We start from the raw sequence: 22,992 nt of genomic DNA on the forward strand, positions 1-22,992 counted from the left end.
TTCCTGCAACATCTCTGAAAAAGTATCACCTTCTGTTCCTGCACTCATCATTGTGTCAGTGCTGAGCAATTCAAGATATTTCATTTGGTCTTCTTGCCGGATTTACTAAGTAAAAATCAACCAAACATCTCCTTCTACTGATTAATAATGCTCTAAACATGCTTCTGCAGAGGTTTCCACCCAATGACAAACAGGTCCTCCCATCATGAATGTTTATTTGTTCTATTTGGTCATGCAAAGCTGATTGATACAGATATTATTGGAATGATTGCTCCCCTACTTCTAAACTATTCCAGTGCAATCAGAAAGGCTGTCTGAACCTGGAGCTGAAAGTACTGCCCTATGGTGATGCAGTGGTAAACCTGGTGACTGAATGCACTGGCCAGTAGCTGTGAACTGCAGACATTCATCAGCTGGCATGAAGCAATCTGGTTCAGATACCAAGCAGCTGGGTAGATTGGCTTACCCTACACTCAGTGCTATCATGTTTAGGTCATTACCGGGACTCACGTCAGTCCATGGGATGCAATTTCATGTATTTGGTACAGGCAGTGAATGCCTGCAGCCCCAGTTCTAATCAACAGATCACAGCAACTATGCCTTGACTGTAAGATGAAAGGAGAAGGATCAAAGCAAATACCTCTCACTCTCATCTTGCTGCTGACATCAACATTTTCGGCAACAAATTTCACTTCTGCTCCATCATCGTTCTTGGTGACGTTCTTTATCATTAGGCTGTGAGTAGTTTGGGTTCTCTTGATGATGCAGGTCTCACTTTCTTGTAAGACTTTACCATAGAGGTACCAAGTGCTGCAACACGTTGTTATAAGGTCAATAGTAAACATGGCATCCCCTCCAGGTACAGCTTCACCAGTTGTTAGGGGGGATTTCACAGCCAGGACTGGTTCTGAGGAAGAACAACATGGATGTCTTAATGCTCTTTAGATGCAAGTCTGGTATCTCATTTAGAGATGGAAGTTTAAATCATAGGGACATTTCTTCTTCTCCCTTTGCATGAGTGCTGGAAGAAGAACTTCTATGCTTCAAATCTGTTACAGAAAGTTCTGCCTCTTGCACATGTGAGATATCAAAAGATAAGGATATTCATGTCTCTGTCACAGAAACAGAACTTGTATCACTTTAGTGGTAGCTGGAGGTTGATAGGAGAACTAGGAAGAAGGGAAAGCCTTTGGTGTGTTAATGCACTACTATCCTTAAAGTCAAAGGAAACATCTTTAGGGAACCAACACAGCTGCTCAGCTCACACTGACCCATTTCCATTGGGGTTTTTGTGCTTACCAAGGTGCACGCTCCCTGGGAATTCCAGAGACGGGCTCTGTCCATGAGCATTGACTGCAGACACTCGGAACTGATCATCAGCCTCTTCAGACAGATTGCTCACCGTGAACTCTGGGACGGGGACATGAGACTCGTGGCACCTCACCCACGTGAAGCCAGTTAGTTTATTGCCTTCCACAATGTAGCCATCGATTGGAATGGGGCGTTGCATCTTCGGAGGGGACCATGCCAGCGTCACTGAGGTTTCTGTTTTATTTTTCACCACGGGGTCAGCGGGGGGCTGGGTGGGAGGTTTTCTGGGAGCTGAACAGAAATAAATACAGAAATATTAGCATAAGGTCATTTAGGCTGGAAAAGGCCTTCAAGATCAGCAGACTCAACTTTCAGCATGACCTACTGAGTCCCACCATTAACTACTGTGCTACCTGAGGACATACATGACAAGCTTATTCCTGCAGGTATTTGCATAGTGAATATATTCACCCTCTGGCTGATTCTGAACATTTTAGAGGTTAAAATCCCATCAGACTTTTTCACCGTGTGCAGCCACTGATACAGGCAGGAGGCTGGGAATTACCTGATGGGCTCTAGTTACAGACTACTGACACAGTAAAGGATTGAGTTCATTTCATTTTGGCCATCAGAAAGTTTGGTGTCTGGTTTAAGTCATCCATCTAGACTCCAATTATCATCATATGGAGAACAGCGCATTTAGGAGAACTCATCTCATCTTAATAAACCTGAATGAAATCACAGAATCATAGGATCACGGGAGGACTTGGGTTGGAAGAAACCTTCAAGATCATCCAGTTCTAAACACCCTGCCATGGGCTGGCTGCCCACTAACCAGCTCAGGCTGCCCATCACCCATCCAACCTCGCCTTCAACACCAAGGACAGGCACCCACAGCTTCTCTGGGCAGCCTGAAATGGAAGCAATGAGCCACATGTTGAAGATACTCAAACATTCATGACTGTAGAGAGAGCCAAATACTCCATACATACTGCCTGCCTGGTCAGTGGTATTAAAATACCAACAACAGACTCATCCAGCTCATTGAAAATGGTGTGAACATGGCGTACAGGATTCTTCCAGCAGCTAGTTAGATCTGCAAAGAGTAAAAACTGGAAATCTCAATGCAATGCAATTTTCCCTCATAACATAAGTAGAAACGTAACTGTTTTGGGGTGCACTGTTACCAGCCTGTCAGTTGCTGTTGGTCAGTGCTAGATGCCAAAGGTCCCACTAACATAGCATGAATCCGAAAGCTAGACGCTGGAATCAGGTCTCCTGACCTTACCATCAGAAATCGAGATGTCATATTTTGCTCAGAGGTGCCTGCTTGTAGGAGGGACAGCTTCCGAGCTTTTTCTGCTCCAGGAACCAGCTCGAGCTTCAGAATTTAAACAGCAGTCAGAAATTAAACTGAGCTTTGTCACCTCCATCAAACAGAAGGAGTGGTTGGGTGGTACAGCTTTCCAAATAACTTAGAAACTGTCACAACAATCAGATGCCTACCTTTTCTTTTTGAACTTGTTAATACATAGAGCTTAATAGCATCAGAATGCCCCAAGCACTTCAGATAACACGACAGCTGTAAACCCTTCTTTAAGGATTCCTTTGTTTAACCACTGAGTAACTGTAATTCAGTGGTGCTGGTGGGAGAAGGGAAGTCCTAATCTTCCCAGGTGGTGAATAGAGTTGATGTTCACATGCAGACTGGTGCTGCAGCACAGCCAGAAACCACTCATTTGGGAAACACAGCACCAAGAAAATAATGGGAATAGCTTCATAAAATCAGGCAGCTTCACCCAAATTTCATGTCAGGTCCATTATTCTTCCTATTTTCAGGAAGAAAGGTTTTCCCTTATTCTTGTAGTTTTATTTTCTTTTCCTTTCATGCAAGCAGCTTTGTAGCTTACAAATTGTTTTCTAATCACCTCCTGGTGTGGACAAATCACACAGGTTTGACTCCATGTTTTACATAGTTACCATTTTATCTTTGTTCCAGTATGGAACTGTACAGTCATAGAATGGCCTGGGTTGAAAAGCATCTCAAAGATCATCCAGTTCCAACCCCCTGCTATGTGCAGGGTCGCCAACCACCAGACCAGGCTGCCCAGAGCCACATCCAGCCTGCCTTTGAATGCCTGCAGGGATGGAGCACTGCAGGGCTGGGCTGAGGGCACAGCCCTTCCACTGCAGGGTCACTGGGGAGCCCTGAACGAGGGCCAGGACTGGGGGCCTGGATGGGGTGCTTGGGCTCTGCACACAAAGCAGGGCACACTGCACCATCCCATCCCATCCCATCCCATCCCATCCCATCTCATCCCATCCCATCCCATCCCATCCCATCCCATCCCATCCCATCCCATCCCATCCCATCCCATCCCATCCCATCTAGCTCAGCAACAGCTAGAAACACTGCTGCGTTACTAACACTGTTTTTCTCCTAAAGCCGAAACAGAGCACCAGATGCCAAGAAGGGAAAATCAACTCCGTCCCAATGGAGACCAGAACATGGTTTAATTTGACAGGGTGGGATGCGGGGATGGACTGAAGAAGGACTCCCGGATCCCAACACTGCAGCTGTGGCAAACACACACAGTGAATACAAGGGCTCCTTCCAGACCGAACCTGCCCAAGGACAGGGACGGCTGTGGGGCTCTGGGGCGAGCCCAGGGCAAGAGGAGGGGTTCTATGTGGAGGCGGATGGAACGGGGTGAGATCACAGCCCCGTTACAATGGGCTTTGACCACCAGGAGGCAGAGCTGGAACACGAGGCTCATTCGCCGCTGTTCCTCGCTGCGAGATGGAGCAGAGACCCCCACTCCGAGTTCGAGAGGCTTGGCCAGAGAGGCGCGGAGCATCCCGCACCCCCACGGCCCCGCAGGGGCCCGGCGAGGTGCATGGGGTGCAGCCCCAGCAGGGGCCCGTGGGCTCAGCTGAGGATCCTTTTGCCTCCGTCGTGTCACCTCAGGACGAGGATCCCCTGAGCTACATCGACGCCTGCTGTGCATGCAGACCGCAGGTAGTGTGCACTCTGTGCTTCCATGGCTGCCCCTGCCCGGCTGTGCCCAGAGGGTGCCGGGGTCCCCCGATGCCAACCCCTGTAACTCCCCTCCTGTCTCAGACACAGGAACAGAAGCTGCGCTTTCTGGCCTGCGTCCGCACTGCCTGCACAGCTGCCATCACGGACAGCGTGGTCCACAGCCAGCTGTGTGACTACGTGCTGAAGGTGGTGCTGTGCATTGAGGTAATGGAGCACTGCAGGGCTGGGCTGAGGGCTCAGCCCTTCCACTGCAAGGTCACTGGGGAGCCCTGAACGAGGGCCAGGACTGGGGGCCTGGATGGGGTGCTTGGGCTCTGCACACCAAGCAGGGCACACTGCACCATCCCATCCCATCCCATCCCATCCCATCCCATCCCGCTGTGTCTACAGGCGCTGCTGCAGGAGGAGCCCGCCGAGCACCTGGACACGGAGCTCCGGCAGCAGGCCATGAGCACCATCGCCGCCATGAGGTACTGCCCCAGCACGGCTTTGCCAGCGTGGAGGCATTGGTCCCAGCCGGGGCCCTGAGCGGGAGGGTGCTGAGCGGAGCATCACACCTCTGCCCTCTCTCCCCTCGCAGTGGAGCATGGCTGCTTCCAGAGGAGAAGAACGGCCTCCTGCGTGCCTGCCTCGGCAGCGTCCTCCACCTCCCTCGCTACGAGGACGACGCGGACCTGGATGCGGCACTCTACGTGGAGGTGCGCATCAGCTGAGCCCTGGGGACGCTTCCTGGGCACCAGCACCCGGGATGCCCCTCTGCTGCCAGCAGGACGCAGCAGGGCAGGCCGCCCTGACCCCTGTCCTCCTTTGCAGACCATGGAAGCCCTGCACCACCTGCTGCAGGTGCTGGTGAGCAGCGCTGGCCGCTTTGTCCTCGTGGAGCTGCAGAACATCATGGAGGTTTGGATGTGGCAACGCTGGGGTTTGCGGGGATGGTTCAAGGCCACAAAGGAGGGATCCACACGAGGTCCCCCCAGGGCCTGCTGTGGGCAGGGGGTGCTGGCCCAAAACTAGCCCGTGTGGTGTTAGAGGGATGGGTGGGGAGCAGCGGGAAGATGGCAGGGCTGCAGCAGGACAGGGACGCAATCACCCACCCCGCTGCAGCTGGGGAGCAAGGGGAAGGACGAGTGCCCCGTGCTGTGGGCACAACAGCAACTTTTCTCTCCACAGCTCCTGCTGCCCTTCACCACGTGCCAGCTGGCGGCCGTGGAGGAGAGGGCTGTGGTGTGCATTTCCAGGCTGCTCGCCTTCAGCAACACCTGCGTCTTGCCTGAGGTAGGGAGTCCCGGCGCGCTCAGCTCTGGGACCACATCCTGGCTCCCCAGCCAGAGCCCACCTGTGTCCAGGCTTGCACAGAGCCTGGGCTGGGCCCTGCTGCCCACTCAGCCGTGCTGCCTCTCTCCCCAGCTGTGCACCTGCTTCGTTGGAACCGCGGTGTTCCAGCACAAGTGCCAGGAGAACCAACGCTTCCCCGTGCTGGGAAAGCTGGTCGGACACCTCATCCTGTCCTGCACTTCCACGGATGACAGGACCAGAGATGAGGCGATTAATGCTGTTCATCAGCTTTTCATCTTCATCGCTGCCCCAAGTGAGAGGAGTTGTGTTGGGCTAGGTCCCTCCAGATGCCCAGACCCCTCACTGACACCGTGTGTGCTCCTGTCCAGGACTGCCATGGCAACCGGAGGAGCGCACAGTACCACAGCTCTGGGACAGCCAAACTTCGCTCCACCAGGAGGTTTCCCGTGAGGACAGAGCCAGAAATATCTTCGAGGTACAAAGAGCAAACCCTGAGCCCACAGGAGAACCCAGGCCTGCAGTGTCAGGAAGAGTGCACGCACTGTCCCCGAGCAGCCCTGGTGCCTTTGGGGCCCTCACGCTTCATATCCCTGGCATCACCCAGCACAGCCTCTGCTCCCAGTTCTCCTGGGACACCTGCACAGCTGAGCAGCCAAGCAGAGGATAAGTCATCCCTCCTCTCCTCCCTCCCACAGGTCCTTCTGAAATACCTCCTGTACCCTGAAAAGGTCAACATTTTACTCACAGCCATTGAGAGCATGAAAGCACCGAGCCTCCACAGCACCCAGCTGGCTGCCCACATGGTGGATGTGCTCGCAGGAGAGGCTCGCTTCCCTCCACAGCAGGTGGGAACCTGCTGCTGCCTCCGCTCCAGCCCTGGGGGCTCTGCTCCATCCCTGGCACTGCGCTTGGCCGGCAGGCAGCAGTGGGGATGGCAGCAGGGCCCTGCTCTGGTGCCATCCCATTCTCACCCATGCTCCCCCCCTCCAGGTGCAAAAGATTGTGAAGGCGATCCACAGCAGCCTGCCTTCCATCAAAGCCAAGCCAGCTCTTGAAAGCCTGAGCAGGGCCTTGCTTGTGCTGGCCAGCAAATTCCCAAAGGAGATGGTCAGCAGCCTGCTGGTCTGCTCTCTCACCTGCTCCAGGTATGGGGCCACAGCCCTCAGGGCTCCTCTCCCCCCCCCTCCCCACCCCACGGCCGTCAGCCAGGCAGGAGCAGCCACGCTGACAGCCCTGGGGACCTGCAGAGTTGCTGTCACCATGTGGAGGGAAATGCTCTCGGAGTCTTCAACCGTGAAGACGGTGCTGCAGGAGGTGTTCCAAGTGCTCATAAACCACACTCTGCAGCACACCTCCCCATTCATCAAGGAGAGGCCACGTGTCCTTGCCCTGGCCGTGAGTTCCTCATTCACCCAGCTGAACCCCAGCTGAGTCCCCACTCCCCTTCCCTGTCCACCCCCGAAGCCTTCTTCCTGCCCTGGGATGCATCCATAGACCTGCCTGGGGCTCTGGGGGTCTCCCTCCCCCCCCCTCCCTTTCTCCATCCCTACACTTCTAAAGACGGGATGGAAACCCAGGGGACAGGGCAAGAATCATATCCGGGTGCTTTCTGCAGGCAGCAAGGATCCTACCAGAGATACTCCAGCTGCCTCTGGTCCTCAAGGAGGCTGAAGCCATCTTCCCCCAGCTCTTCCCAGCCCTTCTCCTGCAAGTGTCCTTCACCACGGAGCTGACGCTGCAGGAGGTGGAAATCTTCTGTGAGGGGCAACAGCAGCACCAGCTCACTCCCATCAGGTGCCACATCCCCGTCCCCCTGCTGCACCCAGGGACCCGGTGCTGGGGCTCCTGATGTGACTCGCACCCTTCTCCACCTGCAGGTCCGCGGTGCAGTCCTTGAAGGTGCTGCTCTGCAGCGTGGGCCTCCAGAAGCAGATGGAGGCCATCCAGGAGCAGGGGGGCTGGGACGCGCTTCTCAGCACTGTGACCCACCTCCAGGGTGTGCAGGTGGTGGCCAGGTGGGAGCCCTTCCTTGTGGTGTCACGGGGGTCCCCAGTTCTCAGCCAAACTGCAGCCACAGCACCAGAGCCTGTGGCCCCTGCAGCAGTGGCAAGAGGGCTGCACAGCCAGAGCTGCGTCTGCCTGGTTCAGGGCTCACGGTGCCTTCTTATCCCTGCAGGGTGATGAGGGAACTGCCTGCTGCTCTGCGTGACCCCATCTTCCAGCAGCTGGTTGAGCTGCTCAGCACCAACTTCTACTCCTGGGATATGGTGGCCATGGTCTTCCTCGTTGAGGTGAGCAACAGCTGCAGAAGCAGAGAACACTGGAGGCTGCAAGGCCACTGGCAGCACGAGCCCTGCTGCCTCCCTCGGGGCCTGCTGTCTTTCCCCAAGCTGACTGTTAGATCCAGCACTAAGAGCCACGTGTGTTGTTGCAGATGCTGGAATGCATGGACCTCAGCAAAGAGCTGCACCGCATCATAGGAATCTTTGCCCACTATCTGCAGAGCAAGAGGGTGGGCATGCAGCAGCTGGTGCTCAGGGGCATCCTGCAGCTCAGCAAGAGGCAGGACACGGTGAGCAGGGGTGGCCAGGAATGCCACAGGTTGGGCTGGGCCTGCCATGGGGCTGTAGCGGGGCCATGTACAACTCGGCAACTCTTCAGGCAGTGAGGAGCTGGTGCGCTCTGCCCACCCCATCACTGCCTGCTATTCAGGGCTGGTACTGGAGTAGCCTTGCCCTCATTACGCTTGCTGCCGTACCTAAAGGATGGGGTGTTTTTCCCCACAGGCAAGGACAATGATCATCTTCCTGCCGTGCATCATGGAGCAGCTGCAGGATGCAGATAGTGACATCCGTGCCACGGCCCTACCAATATTCAGCAACCTGCTGCACCTCCTGAAGGAGGTTAAGCTCAGCGTCATGGCTCTGGAGCTGGCCGGCAAGCTCCCAGCTCTGCTTAACGATGTAAGGATGATAGGGAGTCCAGCACACGAGGGATGTGGCTGCCAGCCCAGCGTGCCCATGCCTGCTGCCTTGTGACAGCGCACCAGGGGACTTTCCTGGCCGCTCACCAGGTTCAGGCACTGCGTGGTCCTGGGCAGACTTTCCGCTGGGCAGAGCTTGCACACTTTGGAGCAGTTCTGAGGGCATCCTCAAGATCTGCATCCTCTCAGCTCGGAGATTTTGCCCCCACTTCACTGGTGGTGCTGTCCCTGCTTGCCATGGACTTGGAGCTGCTGACACAGATGTCCTTCCTTCCTCCTCCACAGGAGTCCGGCACGGTGCGTCAGCTCTCCATCGACTTCTTCCTCAAAACGCTGAGCTTTGTGGAGGGCCAAGAAAAGAGGAAGATGCAGAAGACGGTGTGCAGGAACCTGGTCCTGCTGTATCTACACCTGCACGATGAGGAAGAGAACGTGTCCAAGGTGGGAATCAGGTTCATCTGGGGGAGGGTGATGCTGCTCCCGTGGTGCCCCCCATACATCAAGAGTACTGCAGCCCACAGCAGCATCAGCCCCTGCTGCTGCATCCTCCCTGCAGAGGGGCTCTGGGGACACGGGCTCTGCGGCTGCTCGGGCTGCGGTGCTATCTCAGCTCTTTGGCAGGCCTCCCAGAAAGCCCTCCTTGGTGCTGCACGGTTCCTGCGCTGGAGGAAGCTGGAGCACCTGGTGCAGACAGAGCAGTTCTGGCAGATCAGCGACTGCATGGTGTGTATGCGCAACAGTATGCCCATTCCCACACCCCAGGACAGGGTCGGGACCAGCCTGCACTGACCTCACATTCTTCCCTCTTCAGCTGACCAAGAGGAGGAGACAGAGTGCAGCGCAGGACTACCTGGGCGACTGCCTGCTCTACCTGCAGAGCCTGCAGGAAACCCTGCGACTGGAGGCCGTGAGGTTCATCGGTGAGCCACGAGGCTGAGCTTCCCCCATCCCCGGCCCTCCATGCTGCACCCACGGAACAGCGGGGGTCGCTGACGGGGCTTTGTGTTCGCAGGGCTCTTAGGGCGGCACATGAGGGATGAGCAGCGGGCTGACAGAGAGCACATCTACCAAAGTAAGCCAGGGAGTGGGATGTTGGGGCAGCCAGCAGGTGACATGCCTGTCCCTCGCTCCCTCCTGCCAGAGGGGAGAGCTGGGTCATCATGCCTCTCTGTTCCTCTTATCGCAGGCCTTCAGGGAATGAAGCATGACCCCAGTCCAGCTGTCGCTTCCTTGGCCCTTCAGACGCTGAAGATCCTGAAGGAAACGAGGCCACATCCACAAGGAGCCATTGGGCAGCTCTCCACCAGGCTCCGTGGCACATGGAGGAGGTGGCGCTCCTCCCGGGCAGACAGCTGAGCGCCCTGCAAAGCTCCCAGCATCTCCTGCCTGCTGCTCAGCCCCACTCCTCGGGCACATCACTTCCCTTTGCCCCATCGCCCGCACAAATTGTGCTTTTGGAAAGTAAATGGGAGTCGTTAGGACTGGCCCTAGTATCCAGTTTTCATAGTGACTGGGCCCGTGTGCTGCTTTGTAACCTGTTATACTGCAGATAACAGCGGAGCGACATAATGGGAGAATTTCTAGCATTTCCAATGCAGTCTCAGGAACTGCAATTATTAGGCATTATCCAGGTTATTATCCAGTGTGCTTCTATTTTATTAATAAATTGGATGTGAATCAAATAGGATCTAATGTTACCAATGCTGGAATCTATGGGAATAGGCATTTGATGTGTTAGTAATGCTGGTTACAATGCTGTTAGCCTACCAATGAGCCTTTTCTAAATTGGAGAAGACAAAACCTGGACAGAAATCTCGGGTGAAGGGGATGTTCCTGTATCATAGTGTGATCACTTCCTTTCAGCCCGCTCATCAGGATTTGTAAACTATGACCGTGCATCACTTGAGACAAAGCTGTTGGGTGCACCTGGGCTGGAGTCAGGGAGGTCACAAGTACCTGATGGGGGCGGTCACATGTACCGGTATATACTATTTGTTGCAAGGCATTAAATTCGTTCTTTTGGCATTACGCACTGTGTGTGAGTCTCATCTGTTCCCCATGTGTGGAGGCACGGTACTTTCACACGCAGCCTTGACTTGTCGCCGGATTTGGAGGCGACAGTTAAGAAAACATTTCTAACAGAACCAAACATTTCTAACGGTACCACAGTGATACCAGAAAGCATTTCACCTCGTCAGCTCTGTCCATTGGTACCAACTCCTCACTGCCAGTGGAAGTGAAGATGCTTCTAGAGCTGTCTCAGGACCTGTGGAGTTTGCTATGTGATGACAGTGAAGTCTTCATGCTGTACGTCTCAGCACACTCGGCATTTCCTGCTCCACTCAAACCATGTGAAGGGAATGCTGGTTGTTACAACGTGCTGCTCGTATGCTCTGAAGTCACATCTTAGACCAGCAATACGACATGGCGCCCTTAGGAAACAAAATTCAATGCTTTATTGCTTCTGAGCATTGACATTTTCAATAAATTAAATCAACACAAAGGTTTATAACAAACACAAAAAGGAGCAACCAGATGAAAAACCTCGTTGTAAGAAAAAGCAGCATTTTTTTAATCCAAAAGCAAGAGATCCAACACGCACAAACCCAGAAGGAAATCTCATTCAACATACACAACGTTCCACTTTGCAGAAAGGCGAGACAAATCTGCTCATAACTGCACTGATCACCTCAGGTAGGAACAGAACAGCAGTGAAGTCAATGATATTTAACTCTACCTTCTGGAACTTGGACGTGACTGTAATTCACAGCTGTTGTTCGGCACTGCTCAAAAACCCACCACACTTCTGTCTAGAGAAAAGCTTCAGAGCATTTCTGACAAGCTAATCGATTCTCTCCTTACATGAATGATGCTGACAGAAGTAAACTCACACAGCCAGCTTGGACTTGGACACGCTGCATATTCCAGTAGCTTCCCTGCAAGTACCAGAACTGTCTGTTTAATGCTTCTCACTTCAGGGCACCGATAACTCAGGTTTTTCTGCGCTGCATTACGTTCCACTTTGGTACTGGTTTCGTGCTTGGTCCTCGCTCCAGTGTTTGCTTCAGGTTTTGGTTCTGGTTTTTGTTTTTCAACATCAAACCATTTCTTTGCTAACTTTTTCAACAGCCCACCATCCTCAATAAGGGTATTCTTAATTACATGTTAATTAAGACGTAAGCCATACAATGCCTTCATATATGTCTCCCTACCAGTAAGAATGGGAGCTCCCCACATTAATTCTGGCCATCAGTTCATGTCAGGCAGGTGCACTACAGACCTTCATCACCAACGAGGCTGTTGGAAGAAAAGCTAAGAACGAATGATGCATGAAGAGAAAATTACTCGGCTCTCTTTCACTGTACAGAGTAGTTTAGTCAGCAACCACTTATACTGTCAATATCAATACTTCCAACAAACTCATGTGGAAACCTTTATCCAGGCAGACCCGTGCAAAGAATACAACCCTCCATAATTGTAGCCACGAACAAGAATTATTCTGCCCACGAGCATTTCATGTTCCTTTCTTCATATACTGGGAGAGGAACTGGCTTCTGACAAAGTGGACCAGCTTGGTCTCTGTGCAGAACATGGTAATGGTGGTAGCTGCAAAGCACAGCGCCCCAATGCTGATGTGAATCAGCCTTGACATCCAACCCTTATCGCAGCAGAAGAATGCCTAAAACAAAGGAAACCAGCAACTGAAGGAAAACCAGTTGGCACAAGGTAGGCCAGCTACATACATGATAGATGTTGTTGTTTTATTCCCCCTGCACTGCTTTTTTATTTTTTTAACCGAATCTTTAGTGACCATTTCTTTGCACTATCACCATCAATTACCAAGAACTAAGAATGTGGATATACAGATGGCCAGCAGAACTGTCTGACTCATTAGGTACACAGTTCTCTGCCACCTGGAGAAGGCAAGCAGGCACACATCTGAAGATCAATATAATTGCATGTCTTTGTTTCATTTTTAATAGATCTATACGCAGCCTTGCAAGATGTAATGGAAATCTCCAAGGCTATGGTTGTAAGCCTTTCCTGTTGATAATATTTCTTTCCTTCTGGTAATGAAGCCATCTGACAAACCTCCGCAGTGAAAGGAACATCCCGAGGCAGATACTTACCTCTGAATAAACAGTAATTCCTCCACTTATGACATAAGCGAGTATTAAAAACGGTGAGGGAAGCAAGCCTGTCAAAGGTCTGTAGGAGCTTTCCTTGAAGTACTCATAGATGTTCTGGATGCTGTGAGCAATGCGAATACCCATATTAAAGCAGTTGGCAAGGATGAAGCCAACACTTCCGTGCCAGCGGGTCAAGAAATAAGAGATGCACAGGAACACGAAGGACAAGGCCAGCATAACAAAATTGTACCTAGGAAGAAGAAACAATATAAACAACATATGCAGTTGCACTATTTAATTACTAAACTCATTTTCAGAAGATAAAAATCCATTCGCTTTCTAAAACATGGGAGCAACAACTCCTGTCATCTGCTAACAGCCGGCAAGGCTGAGAAAAGAAATGCAGCACAAGAATGAAAAATACGTTGAGTAAACTAAACCAACAACTACTTTAAGTGAAGGAAATTCTATCCTACTATTCACCTGTGCATTCACTTCAGAAAACCTACTAACAATAATTAGCAGTGTCAAACACTGAGGACTTTTTCCTTCTCTATTCGGTACTGAAGAACAATAACGCTCAATAGGGTGACACTTAGTCCTGCTCCAAACAGTGGCTTTAAAGAGAAGATCACACTTGGAAAGGGGGACAAAAGCAGTCCTTGCACATCTAAAAAGAATTGCTCAATTGCTAAACTGCTAAAAGAGGATCTCTTTTAATTAATGACCTAAAAAAAATAAAGGCCTAATTAATTTGGAACAGAGCTGTAATAGACAACAGCCACAGAAGTGAAACAAGTCCGATGGCAGCCATCAGGTTGCAGTGCCAACACACCACAACAGAGAACCAAGAAAACATCCAGGCTGCAAAACATCACAGGAAGTCATCTTGTCCAGAGCTCTCCTCAAGGCCGATAAACCACTGAACTCATGTCATCCCAAATGTGATCTATAGAAACTGTGACTGAGAAGTTTTAACAGCTGCAAGACTTTAAGGAGTTTAACATAACAGTCCACCTTAAAAACTGAAGCTTCTATTCACGTACATGTACAGAAAATAAGACTTCACATTAAATTACTTTCCCAGTTTGCTGTGTATTAAAAGCTAATAACCTTGTCAGTTCGGATCCTTTTTACCCAAAGGTTTAAACTAAAGCTTTTACATCGAGGTCTGCACACAGTCCTTAAAACGACTGCAAAAAGAAACTGCCTTCTCAGTAACAGAAAAGCATTTCCAAGCGAATATCCAAGCAGAACAATTGTTCCCCATTTGCATGCTTAACTCCATGCAAATCACACACAGATGCACTGGGGGTACTCCTCACCTGTCCACTTCTTCTTTGCACATCGAAGCAAACGTGAAACATTCTGTTACTCCATTGACAGCAAGAAATAGGACATACAACGAGTAGCACCGGAGAAGATCGGGACCTACAACAAAATAAAGACAGCAGCATTACAAGGATAAAGAGATCATTATTTCTTTTATAAAGCCACAGTTTCATACTCCACAACAGAAGCTGTAACATTATCACCGATGATAACAGCAACTTCTGTGTCCCTTTGAGAAGCTTCTGGTCTGGACATCTTGACAAGATGACAAACAGAATAAACAAAGCAAGGGGAACCCAAACACAAAGTACAAGGCGGCAGCAGCTATTAATGTAACAGACAAGATCTCCTCCACAAAAGTGGTGGTTGTATTTATTGGGCCATAAGCTGGTACACGTGACACAAGTCAGGAAAAGCCAATGCTTTATCCTTCCTTCCTTGTAAACCTCCTAATATTGTTAAAACTACTGCTGGGCTACATTCCAGCCTCTGCAAGCATCCCTGCAGGTAACTTTGGGAGCTGTGGTGCTACAGTTGGAATATTCTAAATGCATGCATCTACAGGAGGGCAAAGCAATCAAATAATTCTACCAGAATGAGGCTACTTGAAGCTCCTTTTAACCTGAGCTGATTTTTTTCAGACAGAAAGCTGACCGAGCCAAGAGCTCAGAACAGAGCTGAGAAACAAAAAACACAGCTAAAGCTTTTTACCTGTTCCAGAACTGAGCATTGAACCTCCATAAATATCCAGAGCCAGCTGAGAAAAGGCACATCCAAAAACAGCAATGGTAAGGCCAATCAGAAGCACCAACTTCAACAGCAGTTCTAACACATTCGAAGCCATAGCAACATCATCCTGGAGAAAAAAACAGAAACAAAACAACAAAACCCAGCAGTCAATTACACGAACTAGAACCAGCACAACTGCTGCTGTCACCAAGAGAAACTGTTCCAGGGGGAAAAAGTCCACTGGCACAATGCAAGGCACAGCCAAGACTATTTTTTGGTATTGACACACCTACACACTTGGTCCTGGCTTCCAGCTGTGCTCAGGTATTCTTATTCTCTTCCGTATTATATGCAGAACTCTCAACAAAGATCAGCCATTGACAGCTCTGTTTCAGGGCTTAAGGAAAGGGGCAAACAGCAGCCAGTAAATAGCAAAGAAAAGCACAGCATTTGCCCAGGGCCACAGCCTGAATCACCAAAAGGGCCACGTCTTCATTGTTACACTGGACTACAAGTTTCGCCACAGCATAAGGAGCCACTTGTGAGTTCTGTACATGGTAAGATGCAGCTGCCCACACCCCTCATGAGGAGTCAAACCTCCTGCCAGGTGCACGGGATAAGCCCACACACAAACACACCATGAACACTCCACGTCAAACACACACACAGGTACACCTCTGTCAGCCTACCATTAACGTGAGACACGACACTTGGCTGACTGGGACCTTCCTATCTGACCAAGAATTTCTTCTAGAGCATACAGAAACCTCTCCTTCATGTAACCATCGTTACTGTGCAAACAATCCCAAAGCTCAGCCAAAACACAGCTGTCTTCCTCTGGAAAGGGCACCCTCTGAAGCGCTCAATGCTTACCAGCCTGCTGTATTTTCAACTCAGTCAAATATTGTCAAGTGCCACTTATTTGCTGGAAAGAGATTGAACCTACAGTAATTGCCTCAGCACAGCTGCACAGACATGGTGCACAAGCACCATGCTGTTGGAGTAGAGGATTTTAACTTCAATTACCAGACAATGCAGCATTATGTCATTGCACCTCGTAACTCCTACTTCGCTACCTTTTTATCCATTTGCTTTTTGTCCAGACTCCTTCGGCATGGTCTCCACTTCAAGTTTCTTTCCAAATGTCTTTACACTCAGTAATTTAAACACACGTCAGTCACACTCCTGATACAATTGATCTCCAACAGAAGGTAAGCATTTCATGTGGAACCAATACTAACAAACGTACCTGCTTCTGATCCTTTACATTCTTCCCTCTTTCCAATACTTGAGCGAAAAAGACATAAAAACTCTCTTCAATAGGCAAAAAGATGAACCTGGCCACCAGCGACCCGAGATTATTCACGATATCATACACACCTTCACAAACAAAACACACCAACAAGCTGTCACTTTTTTTCTGGCACAAATTCCTATTCCACATTTCTGATAAACAAAGAGAGAACCAGTGGAACTTAATGCAGCATTAGAGCAAATCTAGCAATAGCCCCAGACACCCCCAGGCAGCCCCTTCAGTTCTTACTACAGAGGAAGATAAAAGATCCAGATGCAAGAGAATCAGCCTGTGGCGCAGCCAGTGCTGTCACCTGAACTGCTGCTGCCATTCATTACTCTGTAAGGACACTGCTTTTATGGAGCACATTCAGTTGGAGATGTGATGCTACAAACAACAGTGTTCCTGCTGTAACAGCTAACAGACTGCAAAGGAAGACAACAGGGCCAAGAAAATGAAGAGAAGGAACTGCAATGTATCAGATACTATGCTGCCTCCTTCCAAGTTTTTAAAACAGAAACAAGACGCACAGCAGAAGAGGCACAACTGCCAAGTTTTGATCCAAGGGAGAAGCATTCCTTAAATCCACGACCCTCAAACAAGTTGCTCTGGTTTTGTTTCTTGTTTTTTGGTGTGTGTTATATTTAATAACCATTTACCCATCATTCTCTGAAATGCACCTCAACGTCCCAGCGCCACTGAAATCCTCCAACATTTTCATGTTATTTTCAAATGGTTTCTAATATTTTCAGTATTTTCAGAAGCAGACAAAAAGGAGCAACTAGAAAATGATGTCATTGTTGCACAGCATCGCCACACTCACCCTGATCGCCAAAGTTTATCACATTCAGAAAAGTCATCACGTATCGCTCACCTGAAGTTGAAAACACAGAAGTAAGGACAAACCCCCACATCTCTCCCCGTGTGTGTCCAGGCCCTGCTAACAGGACGCATTCCAGAGACATGTCCAGCAGGACGGTACAGTTCTGATCCTCCACAAACCTTCCGTAACTGCACCTGGGTTGCCAACACCTGCTGGTGCCGCTCTGACCACCATCCCCTCCCAGCCTTCCCAGGCTCCTTGTCCATTTTGTGACCTGTATCCACTTTCCTTCCCCCAGCATTCCCACACATCGAGCCTCACCCTCTGTCAAAATCTGCTTCAGGAAGGACTGTTTGAAGAAGCTCCAAGTCAGCCATGCTTCCTTCCAGTTAAGGAAAGCCTGCAAAATCAAAGAAGCAGCGTCACCCTGGTCTGGCTGACTTTCTCCCTTGTGGAAAATCACCATCTTTGCAGATACACAAAGGAACTGCATAAGTTTTCTACAGAGTAAATCACTCAACAGTAACCAGAGAGGGGGAAAAGTTGTTTAGCAGACCAATATAACTCTGCCCCTCACAGTACTGTACATCTTTCAGTGCTCTTCAAAGCACTCCTGCAAGCCTCACAAGACAGAACTGCCTTCATGTCCTCAGTCTCTCAGTCTCTTCCTCATCTTTGCCTTTTCATTTCTTTCTTTGCCCCATTTCCTTTTTGGAGGACATCAGAGATCTGAGTATCTGCAGGACGCTGTGCACCACCACGTTCTGTCTGAGGAGAAGTTGAAGTACCAGCTCTGTAAGACAACCCTGGATTCTCTTCTACCTGATACCAGCTCACTCCCTTTAACACTGTAAATGTTCCATCTCCAATCAACAGATGAGGCAGCCAACGAGGCCCAGAAACAAAGAGCTCCAGGTTCACTGTGGTTTTCTGACAAGGATTTGAATGCAACAACTGTGAATGGAATTTTATGCAACCATGCTTCCTAACCAGCCATGGTGTCCAGGAGCAGAAATAATCTCAGTCACTCCATCAACTCCAGTTTTCAAAGCGCTCTCGTCAAAGACTTAAGAATGAACTGTGTGACCCACCTTATCCGCCATCCAGTTAGGTAACAGGCCTTTCATTCTTGTAATCGGAAATGACTTCTTTGTTGCTTCAGGAGACCCCAAGAACTTTGCAAAACAAACCACATAGCACAGCACCAGAACACTGGTGTACAAAAGCTGGAAAGACAAGGAAGGAAAAAAACAAAGAATGAGTGAGAACTCAGTGAGAAGTGAAGGCAGTTCTTCCTCCTGTCAACTCTGAACCTAGCTGAAGGCGTTACTGTAACTCCCCTCCCCACACACAGAGTACTGTTGATTTAAATTCATTTTAATCAGCAGATCAGCATCACAGCCCTCTGCCCTCAAGAACAGCTAAAGCACACACAACGTAACAACCTTATTCACAAAATGTACCTTTAGGCACACAACAAAGGTGCCCATTAAACTGACTGGGCTCAACGCGCCAAGTAACGTCTATCACCAAAATCCTTCACATTTAAACCCTCACCTCGGAGGAACATTCTCTCACCTCCTCAGTGTTATCTAGCAGGTTAAATGTCACAGACAGCAGCAAAGAACATTTCAGAGCAAGAATTTATATACAGAATACAGGAAACTTACCTGAGCCAAGGAAAAAATGTGAAGGCCCCATTGCGGATAAAGGATGACTAAGATAACTGTCAAAGTGCATTTTGACACTATCGAAAGGCTTTCAGCAATTACCTTCAAGAAAGAGAAAATAGACAACGCTCATTTTTGCCAGCTTAACCACCTACAGGAAGGCAAAGCACTCCAGTTTCACACACACAACCCACAAAGGACCTGTAAGGCATTCACAGTCAGTGTGGCTACCACAGTTCTGCTGCTGCATTGACCACCTCACGCTGCAGCATCTCTGCACATTCTCAAGTCTTATAGGGCACTTTTCCCCCATCACACTGCCCCGCTCCCTTGTGTGGGACCCACATGGGAGTAAATCCTGCTTGGCACAATCGTGACCCCAGCTGCTGCATTTCACAGCCTCACACCGACAGTGAAAAGCAGAAGTGTGGAAGGCGTCTGTGCCTCCCTCTGAGCAACACTTGTGATTATACATTTAATGAGCATTAGGGAGGTAACTTCTAAACAAATTAACTTCCTTTTTTAAACAGGAGCAAATTAACGTTACAAATACATTATGACTACATCGTACAGCACGAAGCAACCCATAGCTTCATTTGTTTTTTAAGCACCCCTGAACATGCACAGATCCAGTTCAGGAATCTGGTCTTCATTCCCATTACGTCACTTTTTCAGCACGAAGTTTCTCCGTCCCACACAGCCCTATGCTCACAGCTTCCCTACTAACCTTAAGCCTTACAAACAGGTGAGCCTGGGCTAAAACCCAGAATGGCTCCCCTAGAAGCTCAACAACTGCAGAGAGGCCAAACGCCACCACGCCAGCCTGATAGTGAGGAACCACGGATGGATCCGGAACTTCAAGTACGTGCAGCCAGACGAAGCCCAGGAAAACAGACCAGAAGACACCAAGAGGGACTCTAAAAAGTTAATGTAAAAACAGTCAGGTTTCCTTCAGCAGAAAAAAGAACAAGAGAAAATCTGATTCAAATTTCCCACGCTGCTGTACTTTACGTATGTCGAAAGAGATCAGACAAACTCATTGCTATTGTAGCTACAAGTTTTGGTGTAAAACCTGTCAGTGCGAGCTACTACTTGCAGCTATGAGTCTGATAGCCCCAATGTAACTGTTACAGTGAGCCTTCCAGGCAACGGCAGTGGAGTCAGCAGAAGAAAACATGCACGGCATGCAGTGCAGACACGGGCTGCAGACACGGGCCGCCTCGTGCAGGTCCCGCTGCAGGACCCGCCGCCTCCTCCAGCCGGAACCAGGAGTGAGCTCTAAAGCAAAGCGGAGCCGCTCTCACGTCAGCCACAGCAGGTTGATGGTCGCGGCCCAGCTCCGCTCCGCGCCGCCGCTCAAGCAGGCCCTGCGGAACGCCTCCCTGGCCAGGAACACCGCGGTGGAATAGAGCAGCGTCAGCCTGCGGGAGACACGACGGGACACGGGGTCGGCCCCGCTCCGTGCCAAGGAAACCCGGCCACCAGAGGCGGTTCCCGGCAGCTCCCATTGCCGGGGCAGCGCGGCGTCACCTCACGCTGACGACGCCGAGGAGCTCCCTGGACAGGTAGCGCAGCGTCAGCGCGTTCAGCCCGAAGGTGACCGCCCGGAACAGCACCTGCGGGGGAACGGGGGAGGAAAGCGCTGCCGGGGGGCCGGGCCGGCTCCCGCGGGCGCCGCCCAGGAGGGCGAGGAGCGGGAGGAGGCGGGGCCGGGGGTCCCGGGTCGGCCCGCACCTGCAGCAGGGCGCTGGACGAGGCCAGGCGGGCGGTCTGACGGAGAGCACCGACGGCCGCCATGACACCGAGCGACCGGCCGGAAGGACGGCGTCGCGCCGCGATGACGTCACGAGGGGGCGGACGGCAGCAGAGCTGAACCCGACCCGTGTGGTGCCTGTCAGCAGGTGGCGGCGGGGTGACACAGCGGGGTGTGCAGCGATACAATGTACGGCCTCAGTGTGCGGGGAAATGGCAGCCAGAGGCGTCCAGCTCCACTTGTGAATGTGGATGGAGCACAAGCAGCGCGTGTGAGCGCAGTGATGTGGTGCATTGCAGCACTGGGGGCACGGACAGGAAAGAAAAGCCCCAGATCTGGCCATGCAGCTTTTAGCAGCGCCGCATTCGGCTCTTGTTCTTTGCTGGCCAAAACACGGAGCTGCTGGTAGTGACAGTGCTGAGACACGGCGCTTTGTAGCTGACACTGCTCCACACAACTGTGCTGTTGTGCTCTTTGCACCCGGTGCAGTTCCCATGGAAATAAACGGCAGGCATTACTTTTGGAGCAGCCCGTACAATACAACTTCACCACCTCATTTTATCTGTGCCTTATCATCCTACCTAAAATGTACGACTCTTTTCTGAGAATCCAATAGTACCGAAGGTTCATCGTAAGAGACACTTCACGAGTCACCTCAGGCTGTTCTAAGCGGTAGAACACTCCCATCGCATCCTGAGGAATGTGGAGAGGTTCAAAGAAGAGGCTCTGACCCCACGTCTGAGGCTAAACCAGCACTGACATCCTCCGTGCACACCATACTCCTAACATTCCATGTCTGATGTGGAGCAAACTCCTGTCCATCCGCACACAAAACCTGATGCGATCAATTATGCTGAAAGCACAATACAGAAAGCAAAAACCTGTTCTCTGTCTGTGGCGAACCTGAAATCTTTCCAACAGAAACAGAGCCCCACAGCATCCCTATGGGAGCAGCAAGGCACAAATGCCACTTCTGACTACTGCAGTGACACCATACCCCGAGCCTGTGACTTGAATCACTTCATCCTCTCACAAACATTACATTGTACAGAACGAAACCCCGTAATGTTGTCAGTAACGTTTCCGAAGGGTATATGCAGGTTCACTGCAGCCTAGGAGAGAGCTAGCCAGGAAACCATGAAGTCAGCCTTGCTTTTTTATTGAATTATGGCAGTTTTCCAGACCTTTGTGTGATTATTAAAACAAAAGAGAGAACTGTGGTGCTTAACAATGAGATCAGATCAGCGGTACAGAGAGTGGAATGTGTAATTTGCAACAGGGGAGGCCCAAAATCAGACTTGCCTTGTTAAACCATACAGATAAAAGGGTGAGCAGCCCTTTTCACTGTGCAACACTGGGTTTTTCAACCAAATCCATGTGAGGCTGCTATGAGCTTTGCGTGTCATTTTCTTGAAGCACATGACGACTCACCAATAAAAAGTGAACTCATTCAGTCTGCTGGCTGTTTTGCAGCCCAGGCTTACATTTGGTCCCTTTTTACCTCTGAGCCAAAGTCTAGCATCGTTAGCAAGAGGCCAAGCTAAGACATTTACTTACACGCAATACCATTTAACCACGTTAATAATGCAGGACATCAGGTGGTTCCAGCTGGGTAGTGCAGTGAAGACATATCAGCTATTTGCTCAGAACTGAACTGAGAAAACAGAACACTTCATCTTTGCTAACACCATCGTTACTGTCCGTGTTCTACACACAGAAGGTGTGCCCACGTGAAGAACACGCTCTGTGCTAACTGTGGGGCACAGCACACTCCTCGGTGGCTGCTCCTGCATTGCTGAAGGAAAGCAGTCTTTGTTAGCAGATCTTTTGCTTGGAAGACAAACCAAACAGTTACTTACACCAGAACACAGTAAAGCAAAAAGAATAATAAAGTTACTTGAAAAGTGATTGTGCAGAATGGACAAGGGAGAAATGCTCAATACTTGCAGAAGTAGAAAGAAAGGTCCTGAAAACAAGGGAGAATTCTGGCATCACTTATTTTAAAAGAATGGTGACTCAGTATTTAGAAAAGAGGTCAGCCACTGGATTTCACAACCACATGTGGAGAACACTACAGAGGAAACTGGATGGGTCTGCCAAAGCAGTCAGTGTAGGGCCGAGAGCTGCCTCCCCCACACACACCGAGGTGGATTCAAAACAAAAAAACACAGAACTCTCCTCTGCAACTATTTCTGAAGTGTTTGACCAGCAGAGTGCAAAAACCAGCAGCACTGAACTGCTACAGGGACCGAAATGTGCTGACATCACCAGAGCCAGGTGGGCAAATCCGAGACAGCTTCGTGTGTTACTGCCCATCCTGTACCCAGCTGTGCATAAATAGGAAATGTCAGTCTAACTATTCCAATGCAGTCTGTAAGGTGAACAGACAACACGTGGAAAAGAAGGACTTCCCAGTCTTCTCCTGGAAGTGAATGAGAGGAATTTTATGGACAACAAGGAAAGCATATTGATAGTCAGAATGCTTGTACAGCACATGCATGCTATAAACTGCACTGTATTCCACGATACTGTCTCATCCTTGTTGCTCTCCTCTGGTGTTTTCAGCCTGGGTAACGTCAACTGAAGCAGCACACCTTACAGCACACACCGACATAACTAAACACAAGTCAC

General features: G+C 50.2%; 3 protein-coding genes across 15 annotated transcripts; 1 reads left to right on the forward strand and 2 right to left on the reverse strand.

The window, feature by feature from the left end:
- Positions 1 to 506: 506 nt before the first annotated feature.
- Positions 507 to 4,088, reverse strand: LOC146755502 (obscurin-like). The gene is made up of 3 exons (XM_085525520.1): positions 4,043 to 4,088; positions 1,300 to 1,602; positions 507 to 907 (listed from the first exon to the last, which is right to left on the reverse strand). The coding sequence occupies exons 1-3, from the start codon at positions 4,086 to 4,088 to the stop codon at positions 507 to 509; spliced, it is 750 nt and encodes a 249-aa protein (XP_085381646.1).
- Positions 4,089 to 4,111: 23 nt separating this feature from the next.
- Positions 4,112 to 10,658, forward strand: LOC146755503 (maestro heat-like repeat-containing protein family member 7). The gene is made up of 21 exons (XM_085525461.1): positions 4,112 to 4,330; positions 4,433 to 4,555; positions 4,742 to 4,821; positions 4,932 to 5,049; positions 5,165 to 5,251; positions 5,522 to 5,626; positions 5,759 to 5,939; positions 6,016 to 6,122; positions 6,343 to 6,492; positions 6,638 to 6,792; positions 6,895 to 7,042; positions 7,263 to 7,441; positions 7,525 to 7,662; positions 7,824 to 7,938; positions 8,082 to 8,219; positions 8,434 to 8,610; positions 8,916 to 9,071; positions 9,252 to 9,353; positions 9,442 to 9,550; positions 9,643 to 9,702; positions 9,817 to 10,658. Exons 1-21 carry the CDS (start codon positions 4,112 to 4,114, stop codon positions 9,984 to 9,986), a joined length of 2,817 nt encoding a protein of 938 aa, XP_085381587.1. The 3' UTR covers positions 9,987 to 10,658.
- On the reverse strand, positions 10,271 to 21,439 carry LOC146755504 (man(5)GlcNAc(2)-PP-dolichol translocation protein RFT1-like). Of its 13 annotated transcripts, XM_085525469.1 has the most exons (13): positions 20,343 to 20,455; positions 20,139 to 20,224; positions 19,913 to 20,029; positions 19,336 to 19,525; positions 18,609 to 18,710; positions 18,030 to 18,164; positions 17,260 to 17,338; positions 16,939 to 16,989; positions 16,071 to 16,201; positions 14,804 to 14,948; positions 14,086 to 14,191; positions 12,761 to 13,010; positions 11,064 to 12,309 (listed from the first exon to the last, which is right to left on the reverse strand). In XM_085525469.1, exons 1-13 carry the CDS (start codon positions 20,403 to 20,405, stop codon positions 12,145 to 12,147), a joined length of 1,620 nt encoding a protein of 539 aa, XP_085381595.1. In that variant the 5' UTR covers positions 20,406 to 20,455; the 3' UTR covers positions 11,064 to 12,144. The 13 variants fall into 13 exon arrangements, 11 of the variants coding, with proteins under 11 accessions (XP_085381591.1, XP_085381595.1, XP_085381592.1 ...); XM_085525466.1 differs by having other exon boundaries at positions 16,939 to 17,338; XM_085525467.1 differs by lacking the exons at positions 19,913 to 20,029; positions 20,139 to 20,224 and having other exon boundaries at positions 20,343 to 21,404.
- Between the last annotated feature and the right edge of the window lie 1,553 nt (positions 21,440 to 22,992).

Source organism: Coturnix japonica, chromosome 32 (assembly GCF_054131305.1).
Source record: "Coturnix japonica strain WE chromosome 32, WE-NBRP24, whole genome shotgun sequence".
Taxonomy (NCBI): domain Eukaryota; kingdom Metazoa; phylum Chordata; class Aves; order Galliformes; family Phasianidae; genus Coturnix; species Coturnix japonica.

Bases quoted from the DNA above. Each gene is read 5' to 3' on its own strand.
- LOC146755503 (XM_085525461.1), top strand. From the start codon at position 4,112: ATGGAGCAGAGACCCCCACTCCGAGTTCGAGAGGCTTGGCCAGAGAGG. The intron at 4,331-4,432 runs GTAGTGTGCACT...CTCCTGTCTCAG, and splicing joins GCTGTGCATGCAGACCGCAG to ACACAGGAACAGAAGCTGCG. The intron at 7,663-7,823 runs GTGGGAGCCCTT...TTATCCCTGCAG, and splicing joins GGTGTGCAGGTGGTGGCCAG to GGTGATGAGGGAACTGCCTG.
- LOC146755504 (XM_085525462.1), bottom strand. From the start codon at position 20,857: ATGGGAACTGCACCGGGTGCAAAGAGCACAACAGCACAGTTGTGTGGA. The intron at 14,192-14,803 runs GTAAAAAGCTTT...ATTTTGTTGTAG, and splicing joins AATGCTCAGTTCTGGAACAG to GTCCCGATCTTCTCCGGTGC. The intron at 13,011-14,085 runs GTGAGGAGTACC...TCTTCTTCCTAG, and splicing joins TGCAAAGAAGAAGTGGACAG to GTACAATTTTGTTATGCTGG.
- LOC146755502 (XM_085525520.1), bottom strand. From the start codon at position 4,088: ATGAGCCTCGTGTTCCAGCTCTGCCTCCTGGTGGTCAAAGCCCATT. The intron at 1,603-4,042 runs GTAACGGGGCTG...ATTTCTGTTCAG, and splicing joins CCTGGTGGTCAAAGCCCATT to CTCCCAGAAAACCTCCCACC. The intron at 908-1,299 runs GTAAGCACAAAA...GTTCTTCCTCAG, and splicing joins CCCAGGGAGCGTGCACCTTG to AACCAGTCCTGGCTGTGAAA.